Source organism: Artemia franciscana, chromosome 9 (assembly GCF_032884065.1).
Source record: "Artemia franciscana chromosome 9, ASM3288406v1, whole genome shotgun sequence".
NCBI classification, from domain to species: domain Eukaryota; kingdom Metazoa; phylum Arthropoda; class Branchiopoda; order Anostraca; family Artemiidae; genus Artemia; species Artemia franciscana.
This window is the reverse complement of record NC_088871.1, coordinates 45,189,570-45,204,679: the sequence shown is the minus strand read 5'-3', so window position 1 is coordinate 45,204,679 and position 15,110 is coordinate 45,189,570. Positions and strand designations below refer to the sequence as shown.

The 15,110-nt window shown below is 36.3% G+C and overlaps 1 protein-coding gene across 1 annotated transcript in view; it reads right to left on the bottom strand.

The window, feature by feature from the left end:
• Positions 1-1,882: 1,882 nt before the first annotated feature.
• The window catches only part of LOC136031467 (uncharacterized), a 71,736-nt gene continuing 58,508 nt past the window's right edge, over positions 1,883-15,110 (bottom strand). The window contains exon 4 of the mRNA XM_065711089.1: positions 1,883-5,429. Within this exon, the coding sequence (XP_065567161.1) occupies positions 5,306-5,429 (124 nt within the window). The 3' untranslated portion in view covers positions 1,883-5,305. The remainder of the gene's footprint in view (positions 5,430-15,110) is intronic.

Sequence of the window (15,110 nt, the reverse complement as noted above, 5' to 3'; positions counted from 1 at the left end):
TGCCTTTATTTTTTTTGGTTCTGATACACAAAACTGGTTGGATAAATAAGTTTTCCCGTTGTTTCCTTTTTTCAAACCCTCCTATTTCTCTCCTATAGCCCTCCCCCCTCCTCGGAATAGAAGTTTTTGTAAATAGCTTGCTGGCCATAATTTGCGGTGAAATATGGGATATTAGTTGTAGGATAAAAGTTCAACTGCCCTCTGCCAAAACAATGTATCTTCACAAAAAATAGTTAGGCACGAACCTCTCTTAATCTTGACACGGCCAATCCAATGGCGTAGTTGGACTGTTTATATTTGCCAGACTTTCTGAGATACCACAAAGTAAATGCAGGGATAAAATCGGACTTCACCGGTTTTCTATAGCCAAAACTTAGCACAGACATACAAGAATTATTAAACCGAATATCCACGTCCAGCAGGAAATAGAGCAGCAAAGACGGGAGGAAAACAGACTTCAGAAAGCTTATTGACACAATTCAGTACATTCGTTTATTTCTTCCGTTCCACATATGAAAAAAAAATTCACAATTCCAGGATTTGTCTCGAAAACTTGAAAATACTATTCTAATGTATAGGAAAGGCGAACTAAATTGGATAAAATGTCTTGGAATTGTTTACACTGGAATATCTTCAAGAAAAAGTCAAACAAAGTCACGAAAAAATCAGGATTGCATTTGGTTGGGGCAGCAGGGCCAATTCCCCTTTAGAAAAATCCACTAATCATATAAATAAGAAAAAATAAGGTTTCCTGCAATCTTTGGACATAGTAGAAAAGTTCCTGCCAATTTTCCTTCCTAGAAAAAGTAAAAAGGTGCCACAGGAAGAGATATTGAGAGAATCCAAAGAAAAATCGAATATATGAAAGATGGACAAAACAAACACGAGTTTCTGTTGCAATTCTATCGAGTATTTTATTTGACTCTTTCAAGGAGTTTGAAGTACTTCAATATTTCCACCGCGTGATTCTTTCTTATTCTACTTGTTTTTAATTGTATGCGATTGTTTGCTTTGCGTTGGTGGATTTGCGTTGGCGATATTTGTCATTGCTTGCTTTCTATTGGCCAATTTCAGCCGGAAATGGAACATTTTTCTTAACAAAATTGAAGAATCTACTCTTTTTCTTGAAGATAGCGATTAATTTATTCACTGCTTTGTTTGTTGCTATTTTTTCGTTTGGCGTTTTTTTTTTTCGTTTTGCTGTTGTCTAACCAATCAAACATGAATTTTATCTGTTTATAATGTTTTCTTCGGAAGCGCTTGGAAGTTTCCTATGAACTTCCATCGGGTCCTTTTTAGTGGATGAATTAATATTTTTACTGCATGATTCATTCTTGTTTTTAAGTTTGTCATTTTCAGCTCAGCAACAGCGGAATTCAGCCTCTTTTCTTTCTAATGGCCTTTTCCTTTTCCTCTAATTCCTTTTCTTTCTTTCTTTCTAATTAAACACCGATTGCTTGACTTAAAGACAATTCATGCACTCCAGTTTTTTAATGTTGCGTATTCAACTAAAGAGTTTCTTTTTGTTTTGATCGTATGTATTTGAAACTTTCCGATGCACTCTCGCCGAGTTTTTCATTCGGCTGTTTCAAGCACAGCAAAGGTACTGTACATTACGGCATGTTTGTTTCAGATATGGGATTAAATAAAAAAAACAAGTTTTTTTAACTGAAAGTAAGGAGCGACATTAAAACTTAAAACGAACAGAAATTACTTCGTATATGAAAGGGGCTGCTTCATCATCAACGCCCCGCTCTTTACGCTAAAGTTTGACTCTGTCTCTCAATTCTTCTTTTTAAAACAGTAAAAAACTTTAGCGTAAAGAGCGGGGCGTTGATGAGGAAGCAGCCTCTTTCATATACAAAGTAATTTCTGTTCGTTTTAAGTTTTAATGTCGCTCCTTACTTTCAGTTAAAAAAACTTGTTTTTTTTATTTAATTTCTGAACGTTTTTGAATAAATGCATGTTTTGATTTTGGCTCTCCGCAGAGGAATAATTAAAACGAAATTTGCATTTTTTTTTTGGCTAAATGGCTTTCTCATAATTTTGATAGAATGATTTTGAGAAAAAAAGAGCGGGGGAGGAAGCCTAGTTGCCCTCCGATTAAAAAGGCAACTAGAACTTTTAATTTTTTACGAATATTTTTATTAGTAAAAGATTTACGTAACTTATAAATTAGCTTACGTAAAGAACTTTTGTATTCTCATATTTTTATTACATATATGAGGGGGTTCGCCCCCTTGTCAGATCCTCGCTCTTTACACTAAAGTTTAAATTTTGTCCCAATTCATTAAGAATGACCCCAGAATCACAAAAGCCGTAGAATAAATAGTTGAAATTACTAAAAATACTTTAACGTAAAGAGCGAGGTATTAGGAGGAGGTGAGCCCCTCAAATGGGTAATAATTTCTGTTTGTTTTAAGTTTTAATGCTGTTCCTTACTTCCAGCTGAAAGATTTTTTCATATTTATTTTTTCATTGTGTTTTTAAATAATGCTAGTAAATCCTGCGCTCCCTTCATGGAGATTTTCTTCCCCCATGACAAATTATCGATGGAAAGTTCCCCTGGCATATCCCCCTCTTCTCAACCCCTCCCCCAACCAAAAAATCCCCCTGAAAACGCCTGTATACTTCCCAATAACCATTACTATATGTAAGGATTGGTCAAAGTTTGTAACTTGTTGCCCCTCCCATGGGGACTGTGGGGGAGTAAGTCGTCCCCAAAGACATAGTTATAAGGTTTTTCGACTACGCTGAATAAAATGGCTATCTCAGAATTTTGATCCGTTGACTTTGGTAAAATAATTAGCGTGGGAGGGGGCCTAGGTGCCCTCCATTTTTTTGGTCACTTAAAAAGAGCACTAGGACTTTTCATTTCCGTTAGAATGAGCCCTCTTGCAACATTCTAGGACAACTGGGTCGATACGATCACCCCTGGGAAAAAAAAACAAAAAAAAACAAATAAACACGCATCCGTGATCTGCCTTCTGGCAAAAAATACAAAATTCCACATTTTTGTAGATAGGAGCTTGAAACTTCTACAGTAGGGTTCTCTGATACGCTGAATCTGATGGTGTGAATTTCGTTAAGATTCTATGATTTCTAGGGGGCGTTTCCCCCTATTTTCTAAAATAACGCAAATTTTCTCAGGCTCGTAACTTTTGATGGGTAAGACTAAACTTGATGAAACTTATATATTTAAAATCAGCATTAAAATGCGATTCTTTTGATGTAGGTATTGGTATCAAAATTCCATTTTTTAGAGTTTTGGTTACTATTGAGCCGGGTCGCTCCTTACTACAGTTCGTTACCACGAACTGTTTGATAGTGTTTCAGATAGTGGTCACCGGAGGAACTAGCTTTGGAGACTTTTTTTTAAACCATTCCTACCGCATGCAGGATCAGCCACAGATAAAACTTGTCATTACGCACGCGTCAAGGAGGAGCCAGGGAGAAATGCCGACACGTGATGTGCCCGGAAACACCAGAATGGGTAAGATAGGAACGCACATTACCGAATATATATACCTATATTCGGTATATACCTATATTATATACTTATACATATATATAAATATACCTATATATAGGTATATATAATATACCTTTGCCGTGATTTCAAAAGTTTGTAGGATATATATCAATAGTTCTCCACAAGCTTTCGAGGGGTCACCAACATTCAGAAATCACGTACAACAGGTGGCGTGAGCTAAGCGCGGCGAAATTGTACAAAGCGTTAAGGGAACTGTGCCAATCGCAGCGAATATGTGTGGCACTGCGAGATGCACACCAGGTGGCAGAAAATGGGAGAACCCTCGCGTGCTTCATCCTTGTTCTGCTTATCTTTGACTTTTTCATTTTTTTTCTCTGTTTTGGCCGGGAATATTAGGCTATATTGTTTTTTTCTGTTTTTTTAACAAGCTATAATGATTATCTAAATTTATAGGGCCAAAATAAATACAGAGAGAGGTCAAAATACCACCCCCCCCCCTTCCGTGCAAAGGATATGATATTACCTGGAAAAAAAACTAAGTGGTTAATCACAATACTTAGAGACAAATATGACAAACAAATGTGTGAACAATTTTTTTTTCGTGTGATAGAACCGTTAACTCAACTTGCGTCTGGGGACGTATGCAGGAGGAGGATCTCTGTGTCATGTCCCTTCCCTTAAATCCTAATATTTCTTGAATTTCAGGCCACTTTTGCACTATCGGCACTATCGAACACAATCTTGTTTTTATCACCCTAACCCCAAAAGAAATTAATTTATTCCTTCCCCCCAAAGAAATTCCTGAGTATACGCCTGCTTGTGCCATAGGCTACGATCTAAATCGTAGCCTATGGCACTTTAAGTCTTGATCCCAAGGAACTAAACACTCTCTTCCTCGTAATTCTTTCTGTTTAACAATAACTTCAATCCAAGAAATACCCAGATATCGGTTTTCCCCTAGCGGTTGGCGAGAACCGAAACGCCAGCGTATCAGAGTAGCTCTAACAAGCAGTAAATTTTGAACTAGTTCATCGGGGAAGGGAGGTGGGATGAAACTTACAAATCTTACCGAATCAATGTGTGATTTCACCAGATCTTAAAATTTCTTAGACAGAATTTTTCAACAATTTTACCAAGATATTAGCCTTTTGACAAAATTACACTCACAATCAAAAACATTGAGAATTGGAAGGTCCTTCTCTCGTTCCCTTGTCCTCCAATTTTATTTTTTGGTGAGTTTTCTAGGCCCTCCCTGAGACTTCTATACTATGTGCCCCATAAGTAGGTACATAAGCAAGTCTTGACACGGTATGCGTACAAATAATCACAAATTAGATTGTGCGATACATCACAAGACAGATTCAACATACCTGCCATGCTTCCTGTTTCGTTTCCTAACGGCCTTCCTACGCTCCGCTGAGTATGGAACCGGAAGCAGATTTTCATTTTCTTCACTAACTGGTGTGGAGGGAAACCCCCCACTGATTGTCTCAATTTGTATTGAAGGAGTATTAGTTGCTTCTGACTTATTAGTCTCATCGCAAATTGGAATTAAGGTAGCGCAACTAGAACTAGGGTCCCGTGCGTCAGAGTGACAATCAACAGTAGGGGGGCCACTCTTGAGTGAATCAAAAACCTCATAATCGCCTGTGGCGGATTCATTTGATGATAACGCATCTAAAAAGCCATCTAGAAAACTTTCACTTGGCACAAATCCAAATTTTCGGGTTCTAGACACACTAGAACAACTGTCTCTTTGTCCCCAAGTGACATCTTCCGACAAAGGGCTTGCTTCTTTACTTTTTAAAGCTTTCAGCTGTCGAAACTTTCTACTCTTTCGCCGTACAGCATAGTGCCGACGATGTGGAAAGGGTACACAGACATAAGATGGCCGGCGCTGACGATCAGCCATTTCCAAAAAGACTTTATCCGATTTCTGGAATCAAATTCACTTCATCACAATATATTTTTCCCACTAAACAATAACACACACAAGAATGGTCATTTAAGAAGAGACGTATTTAAGGAAGTAGCTTTAGCACTACTAGATACAAAACTTAAACATATTACTTTAACCAAGCAGAAGCATCGAATTCAAATTCTATTGCCAAGCCTAACTGGCTAAGGCGATACTAATTGGCACATCTACAGTAAATTTCGTTGCAACATTATGGTACGGCTTTACGTATTAACACCAATTCATAAATTTTACTAAGTTTGTATCATTAATATTTTGACTTATGTTTTTTTTTAAGAAAAGAGAAAAGCGAAAATTAAAAGAAAGAATCTAATGTTGGCAGGGTCGTAGTCAGAATTTTTTTCGGGTGGGAGGGGGTACAAAAGTTTTTTTTCGGGGGGATTTTACAAAAAAAAATTAAAAACGATTCAAAAATTTTTGTTTATGTTCATTTTTGTTAGGCTACGTTCTTACGAGTCGGGCAAACATGTCGGGGAGGGGGTCCAACTCCTACCCCCTGGATACGGCCTTGAATATTGTTTCAGGGACGTACTCAAAATCAAACTTGAAGAGAAAGGAGGGGGGCAAAGACCCAATACGAAAAAATCAAGTAAATATTGTGAAAAAAATACAAAATCTTCGGGGAATTCCTGAGAGATTTGAAAGCCCACCTCCCCCTTCCACAACTACAGTATGGGATGGCAGAAACAACCCAGAACTTTTCGAACTGATTATAGCAGAAACCTGGACATCGTGTGTTTTTTTAATCCCCAACGTTTGCGAAATTTCTAGTAATTTTCAAGAAAATTCTCTTTTTAAGCAAATTAATAATATGAACAAAAACCAAATAGAAACTGTTCTTTGGCTCCGACACAAAACTTCATAGGGATCAGGTAATGCAGGATTCGTGTAGGACATAAAATTATTTGTTCAAGCCATGAAATACATATTCTTACATCAAATTTTCTAGTAAACACAATTCCGGAAAAACCAACGCGGATATACCAAATTGCAATTTTTTGTGTGTTCACTTTTGATAGACTTTTTAGATATTTAGTGTGCTTATATAAAGCTTAAGCTTACAACTAGGCAGAAAAAAGTCTTGCTGCGATCCAGCTCATAGGTGGGGGGAAGGAAGAAGGGCTTTCGGAAATACGGTAAGTCGTATATTTACTTGACAAACATCTACTAAGCGAGTATTGGATCTTAACCAAACCTGATGATAAGTAAAAACTACCGCGTCTTAAGCCTTTTGGATTTCCGGACAAAATTCTAGTGTCCGGGACAACATAGATTTAGGACAACATTTACCATAATAGGTTTTTGGGTTTCAACTAACTTTACTGGGTAACAACAGTCAGTGTTTTTAGTTGAGCCTTACGGGGGTTCATACATGATGTGATCTCTGTGAGAGGAGGGGACTCCTAAATTATTATCACCATGACATCTACCAGAGCGGGCTGTTGGATCCCAATCAAATCTTATTGGAATTACGATACAGCGCCCTCTTACTGCCTTTTAAGGAACCTATATTTACGTCTAGTTTGGAACCAAGCCCTATACTATATATGTGGCAAGAAAGAAGTTTAGGTCCCTGTAACAGAGACGTCTATTAGAACGCATTGTCGAACATTAAAAAAAATTGGCAAAATATGGGAACAAATTTTTAAATTATGCCTTATTGGCGTCCAAACTCGGTCCAACCTTTGTCAGGGGAGGAGGTCCCTAAATCATTGTCATTAAAATGTCTACCAATAGGTGGTTTCCCAGATGTGTAAACCAACGTTGGTGGAAAGTAAAGGTAAGCGGCCTAGTTATCCTATTTGAGAGTACGTCACGGATCCAACGACTACGGAGAGGAAGGGCCCAGAAGTATTTTCCTTGCGTATATCAGGACACCTAGTCAGATCAAAATTCAATTTAAGGTGTAAAAGAGCTAGTGTCCTACTTAGAAAAATTCAGGGTCCAGGCGAGATTCTATCCTGGGTGAAAAATGGAGGGAAGGAGGAAGACTGCAATTCTTGTAATCGGGGGACCTATCAGAATGGCTGTTGGCTTTGAGTAAAGTTTGCTGAGAAGTCATAGGTAATTTCCAAATGGTAGGGGTTCGATGTCCGGACCCTAGTCAACCTGTGTATAGAGAGAGGGCTATTGCGGCATAAGCATTTACGGCACTAAAACTTAAGCAAAAGTAATTTAAAACGCTTACGTCTTTTTACATTTTTTCTAAAATAAATAGAATTTCTGTATGAGACCTTTTAATTCTTATTTTAACTGATTTCTCAGTCAGTCTAAACCACAATTTGAGCACTCATCAACTGTAAAACTGCACCGAAAAGGAGGTAATAGCAACAGTGTCCTTGTCGCTTTATAATAATAAACTAACTGAACTGCGAAAAAGACTTATGATTATATTAATATGAACTAAAGTTCAAAAGATCAGTTTAAAATGGTAGAATGCAATGGTGCATTGCCGCTGAGAAATTTATATCAAGTTTTTAATTATGTGCTAAAATAAGAACAATGCATCGATTTATTTTAGAGAAATTAGTGTTGAGGGGAGGAGACGACCTTGTCAAAATAACTATAAAGGTTTTACTCGGGTTTTGAGTATCTACAAGCGATAATTACAAGTACGAAGATTTACTAGCCTTCAGCTTTTGTGGTGGCCAAAATTATTAGAAAATTCTTATTTTTCTTATTAGAAAATTCAGCATTTCTGATCCTGTTCTTTGTGTAGAAAAACAGATATCTGTGCGTAATATTCGACTGGAGGATCTAAACCGTCCTTGGCCTTTAGTGATGATCCAGGAATTTATCTAAGTATTTGTAGTGTTTTAAGACCGTGATTAAGTGAACTTGAAAACATCGAGATTCAAAATTGAAGTTAGGGTAGCCTTCTGTCTCTCAATTCTCTAGAGACCGTCGATTGTCAAAAACTCTTCAAATAGCACTTATTCATTGGCGGAAATAGTAGGTTAATTATACCAGCTTGCCAATCTAGTCTCTAGGGCAATCTGAAACGATTCTTTCTGGCAAAAAACTTGTAAAAATTTCAGGCAGCTGAAAATATTCTATGGGACTGTTAGAAAACAGGAAAATACACCGAAAAAATGGTTGCAATCATCTTACAGGTTATTGTCTTCTGCTCATGATAGTACCGATTTTGCTCTAAAAGCAATATCCTTCATAGGATATACTTGTGAAAAAGAGCTATACATTTTCTAAATTTCTAAATTAGAGGAAATAGAGCAAAATCTTAGCAAACATTTTGTAGCATCTTCAAGAAGCTACGGCCTGATATTAAAAGCGGTATCTTCCGCCAATGAATATTAGAGTACTTTTTAAATATAAATTTTCAATTTTAACATGGGATTTTTGAGTTTCATCAGTTCACTTAATCATGGCCTTAAGCATTTGTTTTTGATTATTGAAATTCGATTGGAGTTCGGTACTGACCCTGAATTTGATCGCAGTGTTAGCCCCGTTTTCAATTGTTCACTTTCCGTTCATCTTTTCTTTCCTTTTATTTTCTTTTGGCACTTGTCTATCATATAAAACACACTCGAGAAGTGAAGGTCGTTGACAATAAGATATGATGAAAATAGAATACTTTATTAGCAAATTGTGAAGGTCATTTGTGAATTATTAAATTGGGAGCCTCAGCGTCGACTGATCGTCTCAAAGACAAAGAAAAGTTCATCATTAACGCGGTTCTTGACCTAGTTCATTGTTAACGCGATTCTTGAGGACACTGGTTAGTTTCCTTTGATTAGTGATAGAATATAGTGTCTTACCATGGATATTCAAACTAATATTTGGAAATGCTAAGGACCGAAGAACAGACAATTATATTTTTTCGAGGATAAGGGGTTGCCCAAAACAAAACACTGCGTAAATGAACACATCGTGCCTATGTACGCTTACGAGAAGCAATATTCTATTTTCATCATATTTTTTTTTTCGTTAGTGTTAACCAAACTTCACTTCTCGAGTGTGTTTTATAGGTACTTCTTAATTATTCAGAACACACTCAAGGATTTTGATCTAAATGTAAGATCGAGAAAACTGGTTTCACAGCCACAAAGACAAGTGACGGGGTGACAGAATACATTGGTCTTACATAATGTGGCCTATATATTTGTACATTAGGGGGTGGGGGTAGAATACAGCGGGTCTGCATGCTAAATGTGTTAGCTACAGTTATTGTGCATATTATGAAGTAAGAATTTTTTTTCTAACTGCACGCTGTCCAAATACTTTACCCCCACCCCTAGTGTGCAAATATATAGCCCAAACCATAATAAGCCTGATGCATTCTGTCAAACTTAATAAGTCTTGTGGCTATGAAATATGAAACTGGTTTGTACAGATCAAAATTCTTGAGTGTGTGTCTGAATAATTAACAAGTATCGTTTTATATAATAGACAAGTACCTTTTTTGATACTCTGTCTTTTTCCTTTTTTTATGACAGATTTTGAAATAAGATAAATAAATTAATGATTAATGAAGTCACCGAGGACTAGTTTCTGAATATCCCTTTGAATCAGTAAAGCATTCTAAAACAGAGTCGGGCTTTTTAAAGCCGTTAAAAAATAACTTGTAGTTAATGCATACGTCTCTGAGAAACTCCGTAGGACTAAGACACGTACACCGGGAATTTATTCCAAGAGAAGGACAAATTTGACAAAAAAAAGTAAATTGTAGGTTGTTGGAAATTTATCAGAAACAGAAAAATATCCACAATTCAGAGTGCTAGACCCCCTCCCCCCGTGTTGAGTACATGTCTGGTATGAATGCAACTTCTAAAAATCCTACACAGAACAAATTTTACTGAAATACAATTAACTATAATTTATATCATAATAAATAATAATCATATATGGTAAATAATAACGCTCCCTGAGTAAGTGCCTGGCTAAATTGCTGTTTCAATACTACCGTAATCACACAAATATAATTGATTGTCGTTTATATATATACACAAGTATATGGAATTCAGGTACTGTTCTGCTATAGCGACCCCGCTCAAGAATTACGCCGTACAAAACTCGAGAACATACCGGTTTGATATGTCTGTATTAAGAGACAATTAGCTTACGCCCAGTAGAAAACAATTGGCGAATGACAGAACACAGTAGGCTTGTATAAATTGGGCTACACATTTGCACATTAGGGGGTAAGGGTGGTAAATTATTTGGACAGTGTGAAGTTAGAAAACAGTTCGGTAAAATTTTCGTAGTTCATGTAATTGACTTACCAATAAAGTGAACATACCACTCGATGCCTTTTTTTATGTTCTTTACATATATAATAATCGCTTATTTAAATTTAATCACTTTTTGAGCTCTTAAAAATTATGAATTTTCAATTAAAGTGTGAGTTATCGCCCACCAACAATTCTTACTTCATAATATGCAGAATAGTTGTAGCCAACACATTTTGCGTGCAAAATCGCTATACTTTACGTACCTAAAATAACATATACTTAGTTACAAAATGAAGCAATCCAAATAGTCACTTTGGTTATTTTTTCTCCTTTTGTTAAGGTTTCATACATTAACTAAAAAAGATAAAATCATTTAGATTCGACCTTGTCTACTTCTGGTCATAAACTGAACTGAGGTTTCCAGGTACGGTGAGAAAGATTGCATGTGGCGTAGAATCGAGTTCGAGGACAAAGATGAAATATGGCTGATTTAAAAAGAGATCAAATAAGCCAATTCATATAACTGGATAAGGGGACTATTAATCCAGCAGAGGCGTGTTTACTGAATGATAAACTGTTCGAAAACATGAATCAGTTAAAAGGTGATCAAAGGAAAAGAATTTCTAAATAGTTAAGTTCACAAAAGGTTAATGTAAAGGTCTTTCCATTCAGAATGTGGGTTCGAGCATTAGATCATCAGCTAAACTTTCCACAGTCCAGAGAGTTTTTACAGGCGTGTAACTGAGAGGATGTTTTATGGCCCCCACCCCGATGTTTCAAGTTTTTGCAACTATTCAAATACATTATAGATATTTTCATATCACTGCCTGCTGCTCATTCTACTTCAAATCCATCCCCCACCCCCCAAAGAAATCCTGTCCGCGTGCCTGGTCTTTTACACTGTAATGTTCCATAGGACTATAACAAGCGAAAATGGAGTTTGGGGAAAAAGGAGCGTCAATAGGAAGGGCACAGGGGCAATTACCCTCTTTCTGTTTTTTTTTTACTCCCTTAAAACCTTTTTTTTGGTATTTTCACTGAAAAATATCTCTTTTCAGTATTTTCATTAGAAAATTGAAAAAAAAAACCAAAATTGCAACCCTAGATTTTGAAAAATACATTTCCCCCTAAATTTCTAGAAATACATCCTCTCCCCCTTTGTTTATACGAATTGACACCCCTGTGGTGAAACCTAAATTGTGCCAAATTCTTGTTGATTAGCATCTTTAAAAACATTAGCTTTGCTTGACTCTTTTTTTACAAGCAATCTACGAATTAAACTTTACGCAGTATAATTTGGTGGTCTTCGTTTTTTTTTTACTTATATAAATGATTGGTTAATTATTATGTGTAAACATATAGATGAATTATATAAAATATTTACTGATAGAAGATGTAGAACAATCCGAAAAGCTGCCTTCCTTTGGATGCCACACAGGACGGAAACAATCTTAGATTCGGTCTGAACAACTTCTTTTGAAACACTGAACTCAGGTTTCCAAACACGATGAGAAAGGTTACATATGGCTTGGAATTAAGTTTGAAGACCAATCCGAGATATGATGGACTTAAAATGAAATCAAACAAGCGAACCAATATCACAAGACAAGGGAGATATAAACTCAACGGAGACAAATGTGCTGAACGATAAATAGTTTTGAAACACAAAGGGGCTACCCTCCTCCAAAACATTCTAAAGGCCACATTAACATTTGCCCTTTGCTGAAAACGAACTTTATTCTAAATATCCTTTTTTTTTAATTATAGCTACAACAATTGTTGAGACGTGAAGGAATTACATTACTGTTTACAATAAAACACAAATGATACTTTTACAATTTAGAAGGTTTTAGAGGGAAGGGGGTAGTGCCGCTTTTATTTGTAACTCGAATTAGCCTTATGACGTCATTTTGTTGTTGATGTTATGACAAAAAAAAACAATTCAAAAACCAATGGTCTTCGTAAAGAGCAAATGAGGATGTAGTATATAGGATATTTAGGGACGGTAGACTAAATATACCTTTTTCGTTGAGATGTAGCATGCTTCACATTGGAGTTGGTGAGACGTCTTCTACCCTTCCTAAAACCACACTGCTCTTCTCTTAAAACTTTGTCTACAGAATCTCAAGTCTAAAATTAGCATCATATTGAGTAATTTACTACTAACAGAAACCAGACTAATGCCTCTATAATTATCACACTCACTCTTATCACCTTTGTTATAAAGGGGTTTAATAAGGATTTTCCTAAAATCTCTAGGTACTTTAGCTTTTTCCAAAAATAATATTCATAATCTTCAGTAACTAATTTCTAACCTCATAACCACTATTCTTTTATACCAAATTTGGTTGGGATTTCCAAAAATGGAAACTTGTGATTTCCATTTTAGAAGTCCCGAAACGGTCATGTTCTCTTTTCTAAATAAAAAAAAAACAAAACCTTTTTGTTAACATTGGGCAGCTTGCATAACTTACAGCCCATGCCTTGGGGGCTGAGAGGGGTTTTGTCAACCCCCAGTTATATATATATTTGACCTTTCGTCTATTTTGAATAAAATTGCTATCATAAAATTCTCATCGAATGTATTTGGGAAAAAAGGGCTTGGAGAGAGGAGCTGGTTGGCCTCCGATCTCTTTTGAATCTTAAAAAGGCACAAGAACTTTCAATTTGCAATCGATAGAGCCCCCTCAAAAGTTTATACAACCACCCCTTCCATAAAATACATGAAAACTATATATTAACGATGGGCAACTAGCATAACTTAAAACCCTTGCCCAGGTAGATGAGGGGGTGTTGTTAATCCTGGAGGCAGAGTTATTTGGCCTTTAGACTATTTTTAATAAAACGGCTATCTCAAAATTTTGATCAGATGCATTTGGGAAAAAAGGTGTTGGAAGGGAGCTGATTACCCACCGATGACTTTTGACTCTTAGAAAGGGAACTAGAACGTTCGATTTTCAATCGAATGAGTTTCCCCCAAAGTTTGTATGACCACCGTTTCCATAAGAACCTTATATGTTATCAATGTATAGCTTGCATAAATTACAACCCTTGCCCCGGGCTGAGGAGGATTTTGTCAACCCCAGAGTCATAGTTATATGAGTCACAGCATAGTTATCTCAGAATTCTAATCGAATACATTTGGAAAAGAGGGTGCAGGGGGAGCTAGTTGCCCTCCAATCCCTTTTGACTCTTAAAAAGGCATTAGTACATCCGACTTCGAATTGAATGAGCCCCCTCCGAAGTTTGTAAGGCCACATCTTCCATATGAAGTGCATCTGGGAAAAAATAGTAACAAATTATAAAACATTGAAGTTTTATGGTTCTTTACTACAGGCAACAATATAGCGCTGCCTCTAATCGGTTATCGATATATTACCCGGATTTTTTTCTAGCTTTTTGGTGGTTGCAGGTCGGGGGTTCAATGACAACATCAACTTTTGGGGAAAATAAAGATTAAATGGCAGTATTGTTTACACCAAATTAAAAATATAAAAGTTCCAAGTGCAAGCACATAATGGTTTATCTTTGATAGATTCTAGTAGACTGTAAGCCAAACTATTTTTATTTAAAGTCATAACCATGTTTTTAGGTCTGGTAGCAGCACATTGTCTTACCTATACCTCAAACACCACCAACATAACTGTCCTATATACTAAAATGGTACCACATTATTCGTCTAAACTCCAAAATTTACAAATTCTCTTTCGCTTATTCCTTTCGTCAATTTTCTTTCATAACACTTTCTTTCGTAAATTTTCTCCACAAATTTGGGCCTTACCCAAAAGCTGTCCCCACCAAAAGCTTAAAAATGAATTTTTGATCTCCAGAAATATAATAAAAACGTGTAATACATCCTTGCAGTCTGAGGACGACAATACATACCATAGAATCAACTTTCGTACTGTCAATGTGCACGGGCATTTATGGTAGGCATTAGAAACGATAACAGAACTCCAAAATTCAACCCATGAAAGATTGTGAAATGTTCTTTGATTGAATGAAAGTGATCGCACGACACCACTTTGAACTGCTAAGAGATGTTTCCCACTTACGTAAAGTTATAGAAAGAGAAAGTGTCATTTTAGGATTTTAGTCAAAGCATCACTGACAACCAATGAAAATCACTCTTTCTCGAGTAAATTCAGAATCCTACTCTACTGTTGGTTAATTTTCTTAAATTTTCTTAAACAGTCTTAAATTTAAAATCAAATTGGCAAACCACGTTAGATACCCTTGTAATTAAATAAAAAAACAATTTTTTTTTTTTTTAATGAAAGTAAGGAGCGACATTAAACCTTAAAACGAACAGAAATTACTTCGTATATGAAAGAGGCTTTTCCTCCTCAATGCCTCGCTCTTTACTCTAAAGTTTGACTCTTTCTCTTAACTCTACTTCTTAAAACAGAAAAAAAAAACGTTAGCGTAAAGAGCGGGGCGTTGAGGAGGA